Source organism: Oenanthe melanoleuca, chromosome 5 (genome assembly GCF_029582105.1).
Source record: "Oenanthe melanoleuca isolate GR-GAL-2019-014 chromosome 5, OMel1.0, whole genome shotgun sequence".
Lineage (NCBI taxonomy): Eukaryota > Metazoa > Chordata > Aves > Passeriformes > Muscicapidae > Oenanthe > Oenanthe melanoleuca.
Genome location: NC_079339.1, coordinates 42,820,723 through 42,835,542, shown reverse-complemented (window position 1 = coordinate 42,835,542; position 14,820 = coordinate 42,820,723). Strand labels below are relative to the sequence as shown.

The 14,820-nt window shown below is 37.4% G+C and overlaps 1 protein-coding gene across 4 annotated transcripts in view; it reads right to left on the bottom strand.

The window, feature by feature from the left end:
- Positions 1–491: 491 nt before the first annotated feature.
- FLRT2 (fibronectin leucine rich transmembrane protein 2) overlaps positions 492–14,820 on the bottom strand; it is a 61,721-nt gene continuing 47,392 nt past the window's right edge. For all 4 annotated transcript variants that reach the window (XM_056492791.1, XM_056492789.1, XM_056492790.1 and 1 more), the window contains exon 2: positions 492–7,622. In XM_056492791.1, the coding sequence (XP_056348766.1) occupies positions 5,227–7,212 (1,986 nt within the window). In that variant the 5' untranslated portion in view covers positions 7,213–7,622 and the 3' untranslated portion in view covers positions 492–5,226. The remainder of the gene's footprint in view (positions 7,623–14,820) is intronic.

Sequence of the window (14,820 nt, the reverse complement as noted above, 5' to 3'; positions counted from 1 at the left end):
GCAAACACTGGAGTACATCTGTTCTCATTTTACAATGATTTTCTATATGCATATTAGGAAAAGATAACTTTTTAAAATAAGATTAATCTGAGAAACTGAGGTAAAAAATTATTTAAGTTTTAGAGATGATATTTGTCTTTTAGAAGCTGAAGAGACGATTGAACAGACAGAAGTTTCAGTAGAACATCTGAAAATATCTCCATGAATGAAAGTTCAAAAGATTGATATTTTTTGTCCCTTTCCGATACCCACATCCTTATTTTAATTAACTTGCTCATATAAATACAGCAAGAATGTTGTATTTTTTTAAATAACTCTTTACTGAATATGCCAACAAGATAATATATAGTGTATAGTGAGGTTTTGAAGTTAACAATGCGTGCAACATGGCAGATTGCAGAAAACAGATAACGCAGACTTTAAACCATCTATTTTTCCATGTTAAAGATAGAAAGTATAGCAAACACAGAACAGAATCAAGTGTGCATATCTCAGTTAAAATCAATTTTATGAAAGATCATATTCAGGTATTTGGGATCAACTCATGATAACAATTTGTTTAGTAGCTTATCTGTTTCAGAAGGGTCAGAACTCAGCTCTCATGAGGCACATTTCCACAGAGCCCCAGTGCAATAAAATGTTGCCAAATCCCTTCTGTGCTAGTTTTCCATACAGACTACTAGCCAGGGTTCTTTTAAAGAGAAAAACATTCTCTGCTGTACAAAAGTTTAATGCCAAATGCTTCAATATTGCCTGCAGTATCATCTGGGATACAAAGTGCCCTGTTGGATAGAGTTCAGGAAAGGAGTGATCATCAGCTTCCTAGGATTATCTCTGTGTTTGGAAGAGAGCATCAGGCAGGATTTGATGAGGTTCAGAGACAGTAACTTTTGGTTTTGGCACTCACTTCTGTTTTGTTTTTTCACTGAGCTGTAAAGATAAGTCATGTATAAAACCATTATTCTCATGTTCTAAAGAAAAAAACTTTAATATCTCCAGGTTAAATTTAAAGTGAAGAAGTACTATAAATGTAGAATTCAATGGGAATTAACCACTTTACTGTCAAAAGCTGAGACTGAACTTTCACTTCAATGCCATTAATAAAGTGCCTTAAATAGACCCTTAAAACAATAATATCAATATGCATAAAGTTCTTTTGTTTGCAAAATTTACATTAACAAATTTTTCAGAGGGAGAAACTTGCTCTCATGAAAAAAGGAAAATTATTCAGAGAAAAATATAGTTGAACTAGTCTAATAGCAAATATCATATGCTAATTCATTTTTCTGTTTTACATGATATTCACTGTAATCCTTTATTGGCTTATAGGGAAAACTGCTAATAGCTTTTCAGTTCAAAGTAGCTTATTCCCTAAATATTATTATAAAGAAATTCATTAATAATGTTCCAATTAGAACCTGTTAACACACAGTCCATGCATTTATCAGGTGTTTGTTTCTGCCAGCAAACCACATGCAAGGAACAGTTGTCAAAGTGACAGAATCCATGAAAATAAGGACCTGTTTGTAAATAAATATGTCTTCAGAAGGAGCCCAAGTACTGGGAACAGCAGTGTGATACTTCTTAACACAATTTCACTTAAATGCTTATTTTATTCTACTCACCAATCTTCCTGCACATCTATGTCAGACTACTAGCAGTATAAATTGGAAGATGGGTGAGATTTTGCCTGAAAAAATTAATTTGTCCCCAGATGCAATGAATTTGATCAAATCAGGACTTAAAATTGAACATTTGGAGTGGTTTGTACATGCACATATTTGACACTTCTGCTCTATAGCCTTTAGTTATTATGGTGGTCAGATATTTGTCCTAAGTGAAGGTTGCTCAATTTTTATAAAGCCCAAGGAAAAGGCTACTAATCTTAAACTTTATATTGCCAAAAGATCATTGTCCATTTTTAACTCTGACTTTTTATACATTGGCTAGTGAAATTTGCTCATGGGTGGGAACTGAAATGAAATCTCAGATGTTTGTGTGACTGGTACTTTGAGAAGTCCCAAACTCTGTTGTAAATTGAAATACATTACCTGTTTTGGAGCTAAGGAACAATAAAATTGGGAGAAACATTCTTCAAATGACACATATGACCCTTCAGTTGACTACAACTCTGAATTTTTTTAGATAATATTCCAAGCTCTATCCACAAATTTTGGTATAAGGCGCTTACTATGTTTTTCTCAGGAGTCTTTATAGTAAAGAAAATTTTGTCAGTATCCCATAAAAACTTGATATATTTTTCTTCATATTGAAAAGAAGCATAAAGTATGTTATCTTTAATATCATTGTGATTTTTGATTTAGGCAAGTGGGTCATAGTCTACATATTTATATATAATCATTCCAGAGCAAAACAAATACTTTGTGAATGCATTCTATTTTCACCCTATTTGATAAGTAACCAGATTGTCATGAGGTTGGGCATGTGGATCATTCATCTGCAGCACAGGCCAAACTCCCTGAATAAGCCAATTGCTACAAATAAGGTGCTTATGGTATACTGAGGTCTAGAACAGAAATTCCTCCTGCATCGGTCATTGCAGTACAAAACACTTGTAGGCATGTACTTTCAAAGGAGGCCTTTTGAAATTGAATATACAACCAGTTATTTCACTGAAATGAAATATAACTATATCCACACCCAATGGAAATTACTGGCTCTGCTTAACTTCAAGCAAATTCCAGCATGCAACAGAAACATGTGAAGAGGCACAACTATTTGCTGCCTGTTTTTTGAGCTGGGGCACCTAAAATACTTCAAACAAAACAAAACAAAACAATACCAAAAAAAAAAAAAAAAAATCAAAAAGCCACCAAAACAAAACAAAACAAAACAAAACAAAACAAACAAACAAAAAAAACAAAACAAAGCCCCAAACTATCAACCTTATCATCAGATCACAGATCTATCAAACAAATCACAGAAAAACCCTCAATTTTGCATAGACTTTCTACCCAGAATAATGCCATTTGAAATCATATGGTAAACTTTTAATCAGCAAAATTTTAGTGATATAACTATTACAATAGCCACACAGGTTGTTTAGAATACCTGCTATAGCTGGACAAAATAACAAATATACAGAATATAGAGTGGAATTTCAAAATGTGATTTTAAAAGGTGGTGGTGGGTGGAGGTGGTTCCTTACAAAATGGTCATACTTTGCCATCAATCATAACTAGGTTCATTTTGTCATCACAGAAAACTAGTGTTATCATGTGATCTGAATTGCAGAAAATACATACTCATAGACTGCTGAGTTTCAAGAATGGGTTGAGTGAAATGAGTGAAGGAAAGGATTAAAACCCTCTCTTCCAGCATAAGGAGCTTCATAAAGTGAAAAGTCTAAGCATTCCACTGTGAAAGTGCTTCAGCCTTTACTGCCAATCCACATGCAGCAACTTTCTGTCTATCCCTAGGTGATAACTGTAAAACTTTCTCTCTTTGGTTCCCTACTATCTCAGGGAAGTTTTGTCTCTATCTTTTTTTTTTTTTTTTTTCCTTTTTCTTTTTATTTTTCAATGTGATGTAGCTTTAGCTTGCCCCCAAACTCAGGAGAAAATTAGCTATGGTAAAAAAGCAAACTGAAAAACCCCCAAATAATTAGATTCCACCACAGTTCTTGGCAGTCACTGAGTTAGCAGAGTGGCTGAAATATTACATAATTTTGAGAGCTGCATTATAGTTTGAATACAGGCATGATGTTTTGCATAGTGCATGTAAAGCTCAAGGACTGAGAAGGTATTGCAGCTAAAGAATCTGAGGGTATAAAAAAGCAAATTCTAAACCCACCTATTGCTTGTGAAGCTGAAATCATTATGGAAAACTTGAAAATGCTTAAGGTAAAAGAAGGGTAATTCAGAGGGACATTGTGTACCTGTGTTCTCAAAATTCCCCAGTCAATCAAATGCTTAGCTAATGTCAGTCTCTGTATATTTTAATTGGGAAGGAAAAAAAGCAAAACAAACAAACAAACAAAACCCACCAAGATTTGTACATGATTTTCCCCACTGAATGTATTTCAGTTCATAATAGCCCTGGAGGTCTTTCCAGTACTAAATAACTTTTTACAATATATTTCTTGTTTGTTTTCTCTTTTTGTCTTTTTTTTTTCCCCTTATTCTCTGTACTGAACATAACCCAGACCCTTAAGTCAAAGCTTGAACCATACAAATTATTAGCAAAACTTTTCCATTGCCATTAGATTTTGCACCATGTTTTCAGCAATATGCACTTTTAGATTTCAAATTACATGAACATGTACATGAATACTGCAGAGCTGGGAATGCTCAGAATTTCCCTTATTCCTGCTTTACCTGAACGTGCTATATCAACAAATACTGCTCTATTAAGAGGCATAACTTAATGACAGCTCTCTGTTACATACAGTCACATAACCTTCACCTCCCACTGAGCAGGGTCTAGAATGCCTAAAGCTTCTTAATCCTAAAGAAAAGCACAAACAGTTTCTAAGATAAAGTATCTAGCGTTGGGGACATTTTCAGAGCAACTTTTGCAAATAGGAATCAAGGTCACTTTGAGTTTGACACTGAGCTCTTTCCACGTTTCCTATTCCAAGTAGACTGGAAAAAAACTAATCAAACAAAGAAAGTAGCTTTATTGGCAGCACTCAGAACTCCAGCTTTCAGTTGGAGGTGAGAAGTGCAGTACTGACAAAGAGGAACGGATGTGTTTCCAATTGTTTGAAGCTCAACAGTGACTGCTGGGTTCAAGTCAGAAGGGTTGTGCCCATTTTATCTGAATTGCTTTTGTCTGTTCCTAGTGACCCTGTCTTAATATGCACTTATTTTCCTGTAATTCAGGACACCTAGAAACTTAACATCCCTCAGACTGCTTCGACAGCAAAGTGGTTAATGTTTGAAGAATGAGTCATTCTTTCCTTTGCCATGACATTGGGTTCTTATTGTACAACCCTGTACAGTACTCAGCAATATTTTTTAAAGATTTAAAAAGCAAAGAGTTACAAAACCATTTGCAATTAACTTGAAATAGAAAAGATAGCACTTTTTTTTTTTTAAATCCCATTATATAGTACACCGTATAAATTACAGAGTATTCAAATGCATAAATGCATCTGTGTAACATTTATCAAATGTAATTTTTTTTCATTATTGTTGGGGGGCTTATTTTTTCTAGAGTTTTTTTTTTTCTCCTTGTCCTAGAGACCCCCATTTTCCCTCACTATCACGTATGACAGTGCTCCAGGTCTGAGACGTTGCTGTTGCAGTATCGCATGTTGTTGGGGATGTGGCAGTCTGTGTAGTTAATGCCCCCGTTTGGGGTATAAATGGGCTGCAGTCTGAAATCTCCTTTAAGGAGCTGATCATTATTTAAGGAGACAATCTGGAAGCTGGTTTCCGTCATCTCCAGGATGGAGTTGTCCTTCTTGGTCCCTGCCTCGCAGTAGTCATCTTTCCGACGGCCCCGGTTATATTTCCACTTCTGGGAGGTGTAACGACCTTTTTTGTGCATGTGCCAGCAAAAAACGCTGAGCAAGACCATGAGGACAAATATCACCGCACCCCCAATCAACCCTGCCAGCAGAAATGGGGAGCCCAGGTTCTGAGAAGTCGTCTGCTCGTGGCTGGAAGGGATGTTGCTGCCATTCAGAAAGGAAGCCTTGGTCGTGGCTTCCGAACAGACAGTGTCTTCTCCAGTTCGGTAGCTGTTGTAAGTATCCAGTGGAACCAAACAAATCCGGTAAGTGGATTTGGGCTCCAGATTTACCAAGCTTGACTGCTGCTTCTCACCACTAATTATTCGTTCATGAACAATTCCCCCTACCAGACTATGGCCCATTTTAACCCATGTGAGTTTATATGCCATGACTGAAAAAAGTGACATCCAGTTGACTTGGATGCAAGTGTCATTCACAAAGTGGACGGAGAGCTGAATCCATTCAGACAAAGGAGGTGTCACCCTTTCTCTGTCCTCCCTGTCAGGCACAGTGGGGAGTGTGGCAATAATGGGAGTGAGAGGATTATATTTACTGCTTGAGGGAGGAAATGATGAGCTGGGAGCTAATGTAGTTGGCATGGTTGTAGCTGGGACTGGGGTGATGATAAGTGGCAGACCAGGGGTGGTGGTGGGGCATGACAACATATTCATATTGAGCTCCCTGACTGCCATACCTCGGACCTGCTCTGGTCCCTGGCACATAAAACCCCGTACATTGATGGAAGCAGGAATAAATTTGAGCCATTCAGTGACCCACTTAATGCTGCAGTCACATAACCAGGGGTTATTCCTTACAGTGAGTTGTCTCAGGTTATGGAGATTATCAAATACTCCCTTTGCCAACATCCGAAGCTGATTGTTGGAAATATCAAGACGTTCCAGTTTGTGGAGGTTTGAAAAGGCTGTAAGTGGTATATGGGTTATCTGGTTGTCCTGCAAGTAAAGTCTTAGCAGATGTGTACCTGGAAGATCAGGAGGAGGGTAAGTCAGCGAATTCCGAACTATTGAGAATTCCTTAAGCTTGGAGAGGTGGCTAAAGGTGCCTTCAGCTATGCCTTTATTAGTAAGGAGATTGCCATCCACGATCAGGCGCTCCAGACTTGTCAGGTTCTGGAAGGCCAGGTCTGAGATGACAGCAATTCGGTTTTCGTCTACACGCAGCTCTTGTAAGTCCAGCGGGAGGCCAACTGGCACACTGCTCAAGTGATTCTTGGACAAGAACAGAAGCTTGAGGCTGATGGCTTCCTGGAAAGCCCCATCCTCAACACCAACGGTGGAGATGGAGTTGTCATCCAGGTGCAGTTCTTCCAGCTTCAAAAGCTGAGCAAGAGCAGCACGTGAAATAGTCTGAATGTTGTTTTCCTGCAGGTGGAGAACCCTGACATTCTTGGGCAGGTTCATGGGGAATTCATCCAACTGATTGCCATACAGGTAGACTGTGTGCACAGACTGGACATTGTGCAACTCTGCAGGAAATCCAGCATTATTAATTTGGTTATTATGGAGGTAGAGGACGGTTACACCCTCCGGTATCCCAAGAGGCACTGAGGTCAAGCTTCGTTCGTTACAGTAGACAAAGTTTCTGTCACAGCGGCACACTTTTGGGCAGGCCAAAGTTTTGGAGACCTGTATGTAGAGCCCCAGGGAAAAGATGAGCCATGATTTCATGAGAAGAGCCCAGTCTGTGGGCCACATTTTAGTCCACGAACCCATTTCTAATTTAAAGAAATAAAGTACCAAAGTGTTCAGGAACTGATAACAATAATAACACACAGGTAACAAAATCTCAGGTCGTTAAAATTGGCTTCTATTTATGTCCAGTGTTCAGGCCAGAGTTAAAGTCCTGGAGGCTAACAATAAAATAATCCTTTTATAATTGCCCTAACTCCTACTTTTGATAAGGAAAACACAGTCTTATTAGCCAGGGTTACAATGTTTGTTGCCTTCCTCCATGTGTGCCGAAAGAACCAGTTGCCATGTCTTTGCAGTTGAACAACGGGTTACTTTAATGCTACCAAAAGTCTCTGTTCTTGGAGGGGTATTTCACTGAAGTCTGTTGCTTTCTGTCAGCTTTCTGAAGTCAGCAAAGTCCTCATATCCGCTATCTGTCAGATCTGGCCTGCCTGTAAAAGGAAAGAGAAAAGAAAAAGCTGAATAGCATGAAATGTTTAATAGGGAAGATCAAGCCCATTAGAAGACTATTCTAAGGCTGAGCTCTTTATGGATTTCTGGGAATAAAATAAAAAGGAAAAAAAGACATTAATATTAAACATTAGCTTAATATTACTGTTAAATAGTCTTGAAATAGATTTGATGCAAAGTCATTGCAATGACTGCAGAACTTTCAGTGGCTTCAGTGAAGGCTAGATCTACTACTTGAATTTGCATACTATACCTCCAGTCTTGTCCTCTCAAAGTCTGTTTAAAATTCTAGGACTAAAACCAACCCAAAACCTAAAGCATTTAACCAGAAATTTTTGCTCAGGTAATTATTTTTCTTTTGCAGAACCACTGACTTCAATGACTGCTATTCACTGATGCCTGACAGAGTAGACTCTGGGCTGGATTCTTTAATCACACTGCATGTGGTTTTTTTTTTCATTTTTTACCAGACTCTGGAATATTCTGCTTCTATTTCTGTAATACCATTGCATATATTGCCCAAATTAATGCACACTGCCAGCTTATTGTACCTCGCTCTGGTGAATTAGAACCTTATGTGGAAAATCTTTTAAACAAGTATGGTAGTCCACGAATGTAAGATACCCTGCTGTAAGAGATGTATTTGCTAAAATTATCATCTTGATATTGGTTCTGATGTGAACTGTGCTGTCAATAGATTTCACATGTTCTCCACTAAATGAAACAAGCTTACATCTGCTAAGTTATTGTTTTAGGAGATCAGCTCAAACTATGGCAGTTTTGCAAACACTTCCTTTGAAACCATAAAGGTTAAATATGACTTTTAATTTTGCTACACAGTTATCTGTGAATGGCTACACAAACAAGTACATTAGCTTTAGTATAGTTGAGCTCCTTAATGTGTATTTTCAGCTTGTAAGCATACCTTTTATGTTCTCAGCTACCATTTATTATTTAGGTCCATAACCAAATATTCCCACTCTCTAAAGCATGCAATGAAAGGAACTGTGTTGTCTGATGTTATCTTGTCTTGTTGTATGTTGTTTCCAATGGTTGTTCTGCCTGCTGCTCCCCCATGCATTGTACATAGTTGGACCTAATGAAGGATATCAACCTCAGCAAGTACAAAACATGTGCAGCTCTCAGGGTCTCAATTGCAGTGACATAAGCACAGAATTTTTCCAGGTTTTATTTATCCAGATCAAAACTCAGGCTGGGATTTCAACTAAAAAGAATTTTAGCGAACAAAAATTCTGTTTCAAAATGGTGTTTTCATTTTTTCCTATTATTTATTATTATTATATTTATATTTATTTTAAACAATTCAAGAACATCCAGGAAATTCATAAAGAAACTTACTTTGGTCATGCATAAAACCTTGTTCTTTTGATACAGCTGTGCAGTTTATAACATGTCCCTGATGCTACTTTTGGGAATCCTACGGACTGGTAGTGCAGAAAGCATCCTTAGCAGACAAACTGTCATAATCCTTCAACCTTGCACTTTCAGATTACTGTATTTCTTTAGAGCATCATCAAGTATCAGCCTCAAGGTTCAAACAGTTGGAGATAAAGAAGTGAGACCCTGAAAAATCCTGTTTATGATTAAAAATTCAAATTTTAAAGAGATATAAATGTAATACTGTAATACAGCCTATAATGTGTATTGTCCTTTTATAGAAACAGTAAGATTAGGTAGACCACTGTTCATGGTTTTCTCTCTCACAGGCATATTTCAGTCAAGAGTGATTTCTTTTCAATTATGCCAGATGACGTGGTACTGTAGAGAAACTCTTAACAGGATTACATCCTGACATAAGCCTAAGAGTGACAGTTTATCCTCCTCTAATACAGCCTGGCTCCCATCTAGATCACAGTCCTCTGATCCGTCATGACACTCTCTTTTAAAATGAGAATGGATATGCAGAGCCTCCTCTGAGATGCTTGGGACCACACAGAGCAGTAATAGTTGTTATCACTCTCTCACTTTTCCATCATCATCAGAGAGAGGCAGCCTGTCCCTCCTAACAGATCCAATGCCCTGCACTAAGCTCACTTCTGATTACAAGTCCAGTTACTGATTAGGTACAACAGAAAGCCCAGCTGAGAACATGCAGCCACAGGCAGCTACAGCTCCTGGTTTGCTGGGAACCTCCTAAGAACTGACTGTCATATTAAAACTGATTTATGCATTCACCTCATTCTAGTACTCTGACCAGTGTACCTCTTACCTAAGCAGATGTGGCACCTGAATTAAAGATTTCAGTAATGATTCAAACAAATTAGGTGAGGCATACAGCACTTCTCTTTAGATATTACAAGAAAAAGAGCTTTGACTGAACAGTCATTTAAGCAGATTCTGGAGTTTCTCTCCTTATTTTGTTACATAGAATTTGCTATTAGAAATCTGTTAAAACTTTCCTAATGTTTTCTTCCCCTGTGATGGTAAGAAAGGTAGTCCTCTTATTAATGCCAGTATCCTAAACTCTAAATATCAGTCCTTAATAAACTGATACAATAAAAATCAGTACAGATTATGTGTATTTGGGACTACTCTTGATCATACTAAGCAAGAGCACAAGGACATGTCTAAATATACATTTGTGACTTTAGGGTTGGCTGTGGTGTGGCAGAGGTAAAGAATGAGGAAGCCAGGATAAAATTAAATATATTTAAATAACTTTTTTGGAATGGGTTTTACTTCAGTAATCTTTTACAACTGCTTAATACTAACTTAAAATATAGCTCATAATTGCTGTATTTTTCAGCATATCACAGGGACTCTAATGCAAAAGTGAGTTCTGTCTCTGTGTCAGAAATCTCTACCCCAAAAGCATTAAAAAGATTGAAGAGTTGGAAACCTGTTTTATTAAAAAATAAAGATTTTTTTTTAAGGAAAACCATCATCCATACATTACACATCCATACATACTGTGTAAACAGTTTTTCCTCAGTAAACTGCCAAAACTGAAGGCAGGTAGAGTCACTCAGCTCCCCCCCACCTCCCACTTCTGGCATGCTGGCTTCCCAAAGCAAACTCTGTTTTCAATACGACTGCAAATACTAAATTGAATCTCTCTGCAAATTTACTGAGTTTTTCAGACATAGAAATTTGGAAGTAGAAGAATTAAAGGCATTCCTTAGCTATTGTGATTGTAAATCTCAGGAGTTGACTGACAAGCTATAGGTGGCAGTAACTTTGCTTATTTGAAGTCAGAAAGTTCTATTAACCAATGTAGGTAGAGGAAAAGGCAAGTGTCACAATTAACTTAAAATTAAAGAAATAAACAATCAAATGTCTCAATAACACATCTGTCCATCAATAATTTGGTAATTTTTGTTTCTGTTTCCTCCCCTGTACACTTGATTTTTATTATTTCTCACTATATCCTCCTTAGACACAAGTTATATCTTCCAAGTGTGTAAGACATTTCCTGCCTTACTACAGCCAGGATATTAAATCCCATTAGGATTTAAGGAATGATATAATCAAGTTAAGAAAACCACATTGAAATAGATGAGAAAATATCACATGTTTTAGGTGGCCAAATCTTAAAATTTGGCTTAGTAGTTCCTACAATCAATGGAAATATTTATTTTCATAAGTTACAATGCATTTCTGATCAACATTTTTATCTCACTGTCTTTTTTCAAAGCTGCCTTGTTTAAATTCCCTTTTGGCATAACTGATGCTAGCTGGAAAAGAAAAATTCTGGCTTTATGTACTGGATAAAAGATAAAGTGATTTCATCAAAGATACTTTAAAGGCTGAAACATCTGGCTGAAAGTTGGGAAGGTCGCATTTCTTTTTAGTCGTACTTTTACTGGTCATAATCCCCCAAACAGCTTCCAATCTTTGTCACCTTGCTGTGCATAGCCATGAAATAATTAATATGTTACTGAAAATGATGCTCAGTTATAAATTTGTGGCATCTAGGGGGGAAAACATCACTAGTAATCTGCTTGTGGAGCTTTTTCCTACCTCACTGAGTGGGATACTGCCTGAGTGGCTCTCTAAAGAATCTTCAAAGCTGCCCTTAGAACCATCTGTCCCAATTTTCATTCTGCAGTCTTCCAAACATGCAGTCAAGGTCCCTGTGGCTACCTGAGAACCTAGTGATATTCAGGGAAGATAACAGAATAAAGGGAGCCAAACCTGCACACAAATACTTACAGCCCTGTGTTATAAGCATAGAGTTTTAAAGCCAGGTTGTCTGTCTTCACTTGCCTAACCATGGTTTACATTAAGGCTATAAATTTTTCAGAGATAATAAAATTAAGAATACTTGGCTATTATTTCCTTCAAGGAATCCTGAAAATAATAAAATCAGGTCAAAGGAATCCAAGGCATTTTTTTCTCTGGTAGTCTAACCACCTAGCACCACTTTTCCCAGCAGTTCATCCATTTATCTGGACCTGAGTGCCAAGCAACATAAATTGAAAGGCAAGCAAAACCAAAATCAAATGGTCATACCTATTCTTTTCACTATTACCAGTTGGTGACTCTTATTTAGCACTAAACCATTTGGCATAGATTTTCTTGGCTCTACTGCAGACCAGGGTTATAATCAAGTCATAATCTTACTCTACATAATTATAATATACAGTAAGTACAAGGCTATTATGTCTGGAATTGAATGACAAACAGAAAACAAATCTAATTCCATTCCTGTGAAATCTAGTGCAGAGTTCCTTGTTTGTAAGAAAAATGTCACTGTGTATCTATCAACTGGTAGCGAGACAAATTACAGAATAATGCCTGACAAATGCCTTTTTTCCTTATAAGTAGAGTTCACATTTGTGAGTCTATACATTAATGAATATCCTGGTGTTTTGGTTTTTTTGGGGGGGTTTGGTTTCTGTTTTTTTTTGTTTTGTTTTGTTTTGTTTTGTTTTGTTTTTGGGGTTTTTTTTGTTTTTTGTTTGTTTGTTTGTTTGTTTGTTTGTTTGTTTTAATTTTTGTTTATATGTTTGTTTGTTCTGGTTTTTTTTTTAAGGGATTAGGAGCCTTGGGTGATAGTTTGTTGTATATATTTCTCGAGAGTTTCTTGGGTTGGTACTTTGTGTTCAAATTTTAATATGAGTCTATAATCTCTGCATGAAAGGCACAGGGAAAATGACCCAAAGGAATCAAAATGCTTTTATAGGAAGGCCTTTTGCATGCCTGCTGTTCTGGCTGCTTCATAGTTATGGGTGTGTATTATGTAAGAAGAGGAGGCAAGGAAGAAGAAAAAGAGATGAAGAAAAAGAGATAGAGAGTAAGAAACCGTCCTTGGTGCCCTCTCCTAAACTGAGTATTGATGACAGGATAATGCTCAGTAGCTAGTATGGGAAGAAAACCTTAGAGTGTCTCTGTACACTGTTCACAATGAAGTCTATATAAACCAATTTTGGCAGAAAAGGGGCTTTAATGTCTTTGCCATACTCTTAGCAAAATGATTCAGCAAATGTACTTTCTGAACTCTTGTGCTTTTTCTTACTCTGATCAGGATGTTTCTGGTTTTACTTCTCAACTTGTATTTATAATTATTCTCAAAACCTCAAATCAGGCAGCCTGAGGATGCAAGTGAAATTGATTTGGATCTGCCTTGGTGGAGACAGAGAAAAATTTAGAGAGTGGTGCATCTTGCAATAATGGGTGTAAAGACATCATTTGCCATCTTTCTGCTTCTGGCTCTTCTGTAATCTTCTGGTCCTCCAAGCCTTTTTTCTCTTTCTAGCTACATTCCTACCAATTATTATGCAGACACACTGCCCAGAAGGATGCAGGCTTCTAGAAATCCATTTTTAAAAGGCATGCTTTTATAGGAAACAAGAGCTTTGTCCTTGTAAATTTGGGTAGTATACAGGTTCAAAAGAACTCTGATACAGCCCAATTCCTGACTGCCAGGAGAGGGAGCTAAGCAGCAGGAAACTTTCTCTCCCCTGAATAAACAAATAAATAAATAAATAAATGTGGGACTTGTTTTCTTCCCATCTTGTCTGTCCTCACTCACATGCACACAGCTCTTCCTCAAAGTTGTCTGTGGCTGCTGATTTGTTCAATGGCAACTCTGTTACATACCTGACAAACTGAGTTTTATAAGACTTTGTTACTGGGAATATGTACAAGTATTCTTATAAAAGCACTATTCCCAGCTTCAAAGTTCAAGACTTTTTTACCAGTGAGTTACTGCAGAGTGAAATTACTTCATAGGCATGAGGAGTCATGTAAGAGGGAGGGAGAGAAAAGAGAACAAATAATGGAAAAAATATAGGTTGGGAGGATGTAAAGCTCAGGTATAACAGATTTTTTTCCTTGCACACTTTAACAGGAACCAGTAACAGGTCAAGAGAGAGAACCTGCCACAAGACATAATCACTAAAGTGACTGCTGTGCTCCAGGAAGCAGAGCTGATATAGCTACAAGATCAATAGCATTAATGCCTCAGGTGGGGCCATGAATGCCAGTCATCCTGCCAGCACAGGGCTGTGTGACACACCCTGCTCAGCTCCCCAGAGCTCTCCATAAATGGGTGTTGGAGTGCCAAAGTTCAGGTGTGAGACTACCCAGACTAGTGTTATCTTATTCCTGTGTTTAACAGTTACTGAATTGTAACAGAAGGAAGTTATTCTGAAAATTTGACGTTGTGCAACTTCAGCAAGACTGACTCACCTGGGAAAATTAACAAACCTCTGAGCCCAGAAACAACTGTGCTTGCAGTCTGTGGCAAAAAAATATTGTCCTTACTCACACATACATTGGTAAATACATATTTGTCATTAAATAGTCTTAAAAGTAAGTCTATTTTTAGTAATAAAACCCATAAATGAAATACTGTAGAATGTCCAGTGGAAAACACATCCATCCAAATTCATGTTTTCCTTTGTCATACCACCCAGTCTTATCTGAATGACTGCCTGCATCAATTAATCTCACATGGACCTATTTCTAGTGATGATTTCATCTTAGGAGTTCTAGAAATTGAAAACTGCCACTAAGAATTTCCTGCTAATGTAGGAACACCCAAGCTGGTTATTTCAACTAATTGTAACTAACTAATTTCTAACTAATTGCTAGAGTAAAAGTTAATGAGGACACACATGGCAAATTAAAAAGCAAAATCTTTAATTGCCTGTACATGAGCAGGCAGGACTCCCTCACAGAACACAAGGAAGAAGAAAAGGTGCAGAACTCCAG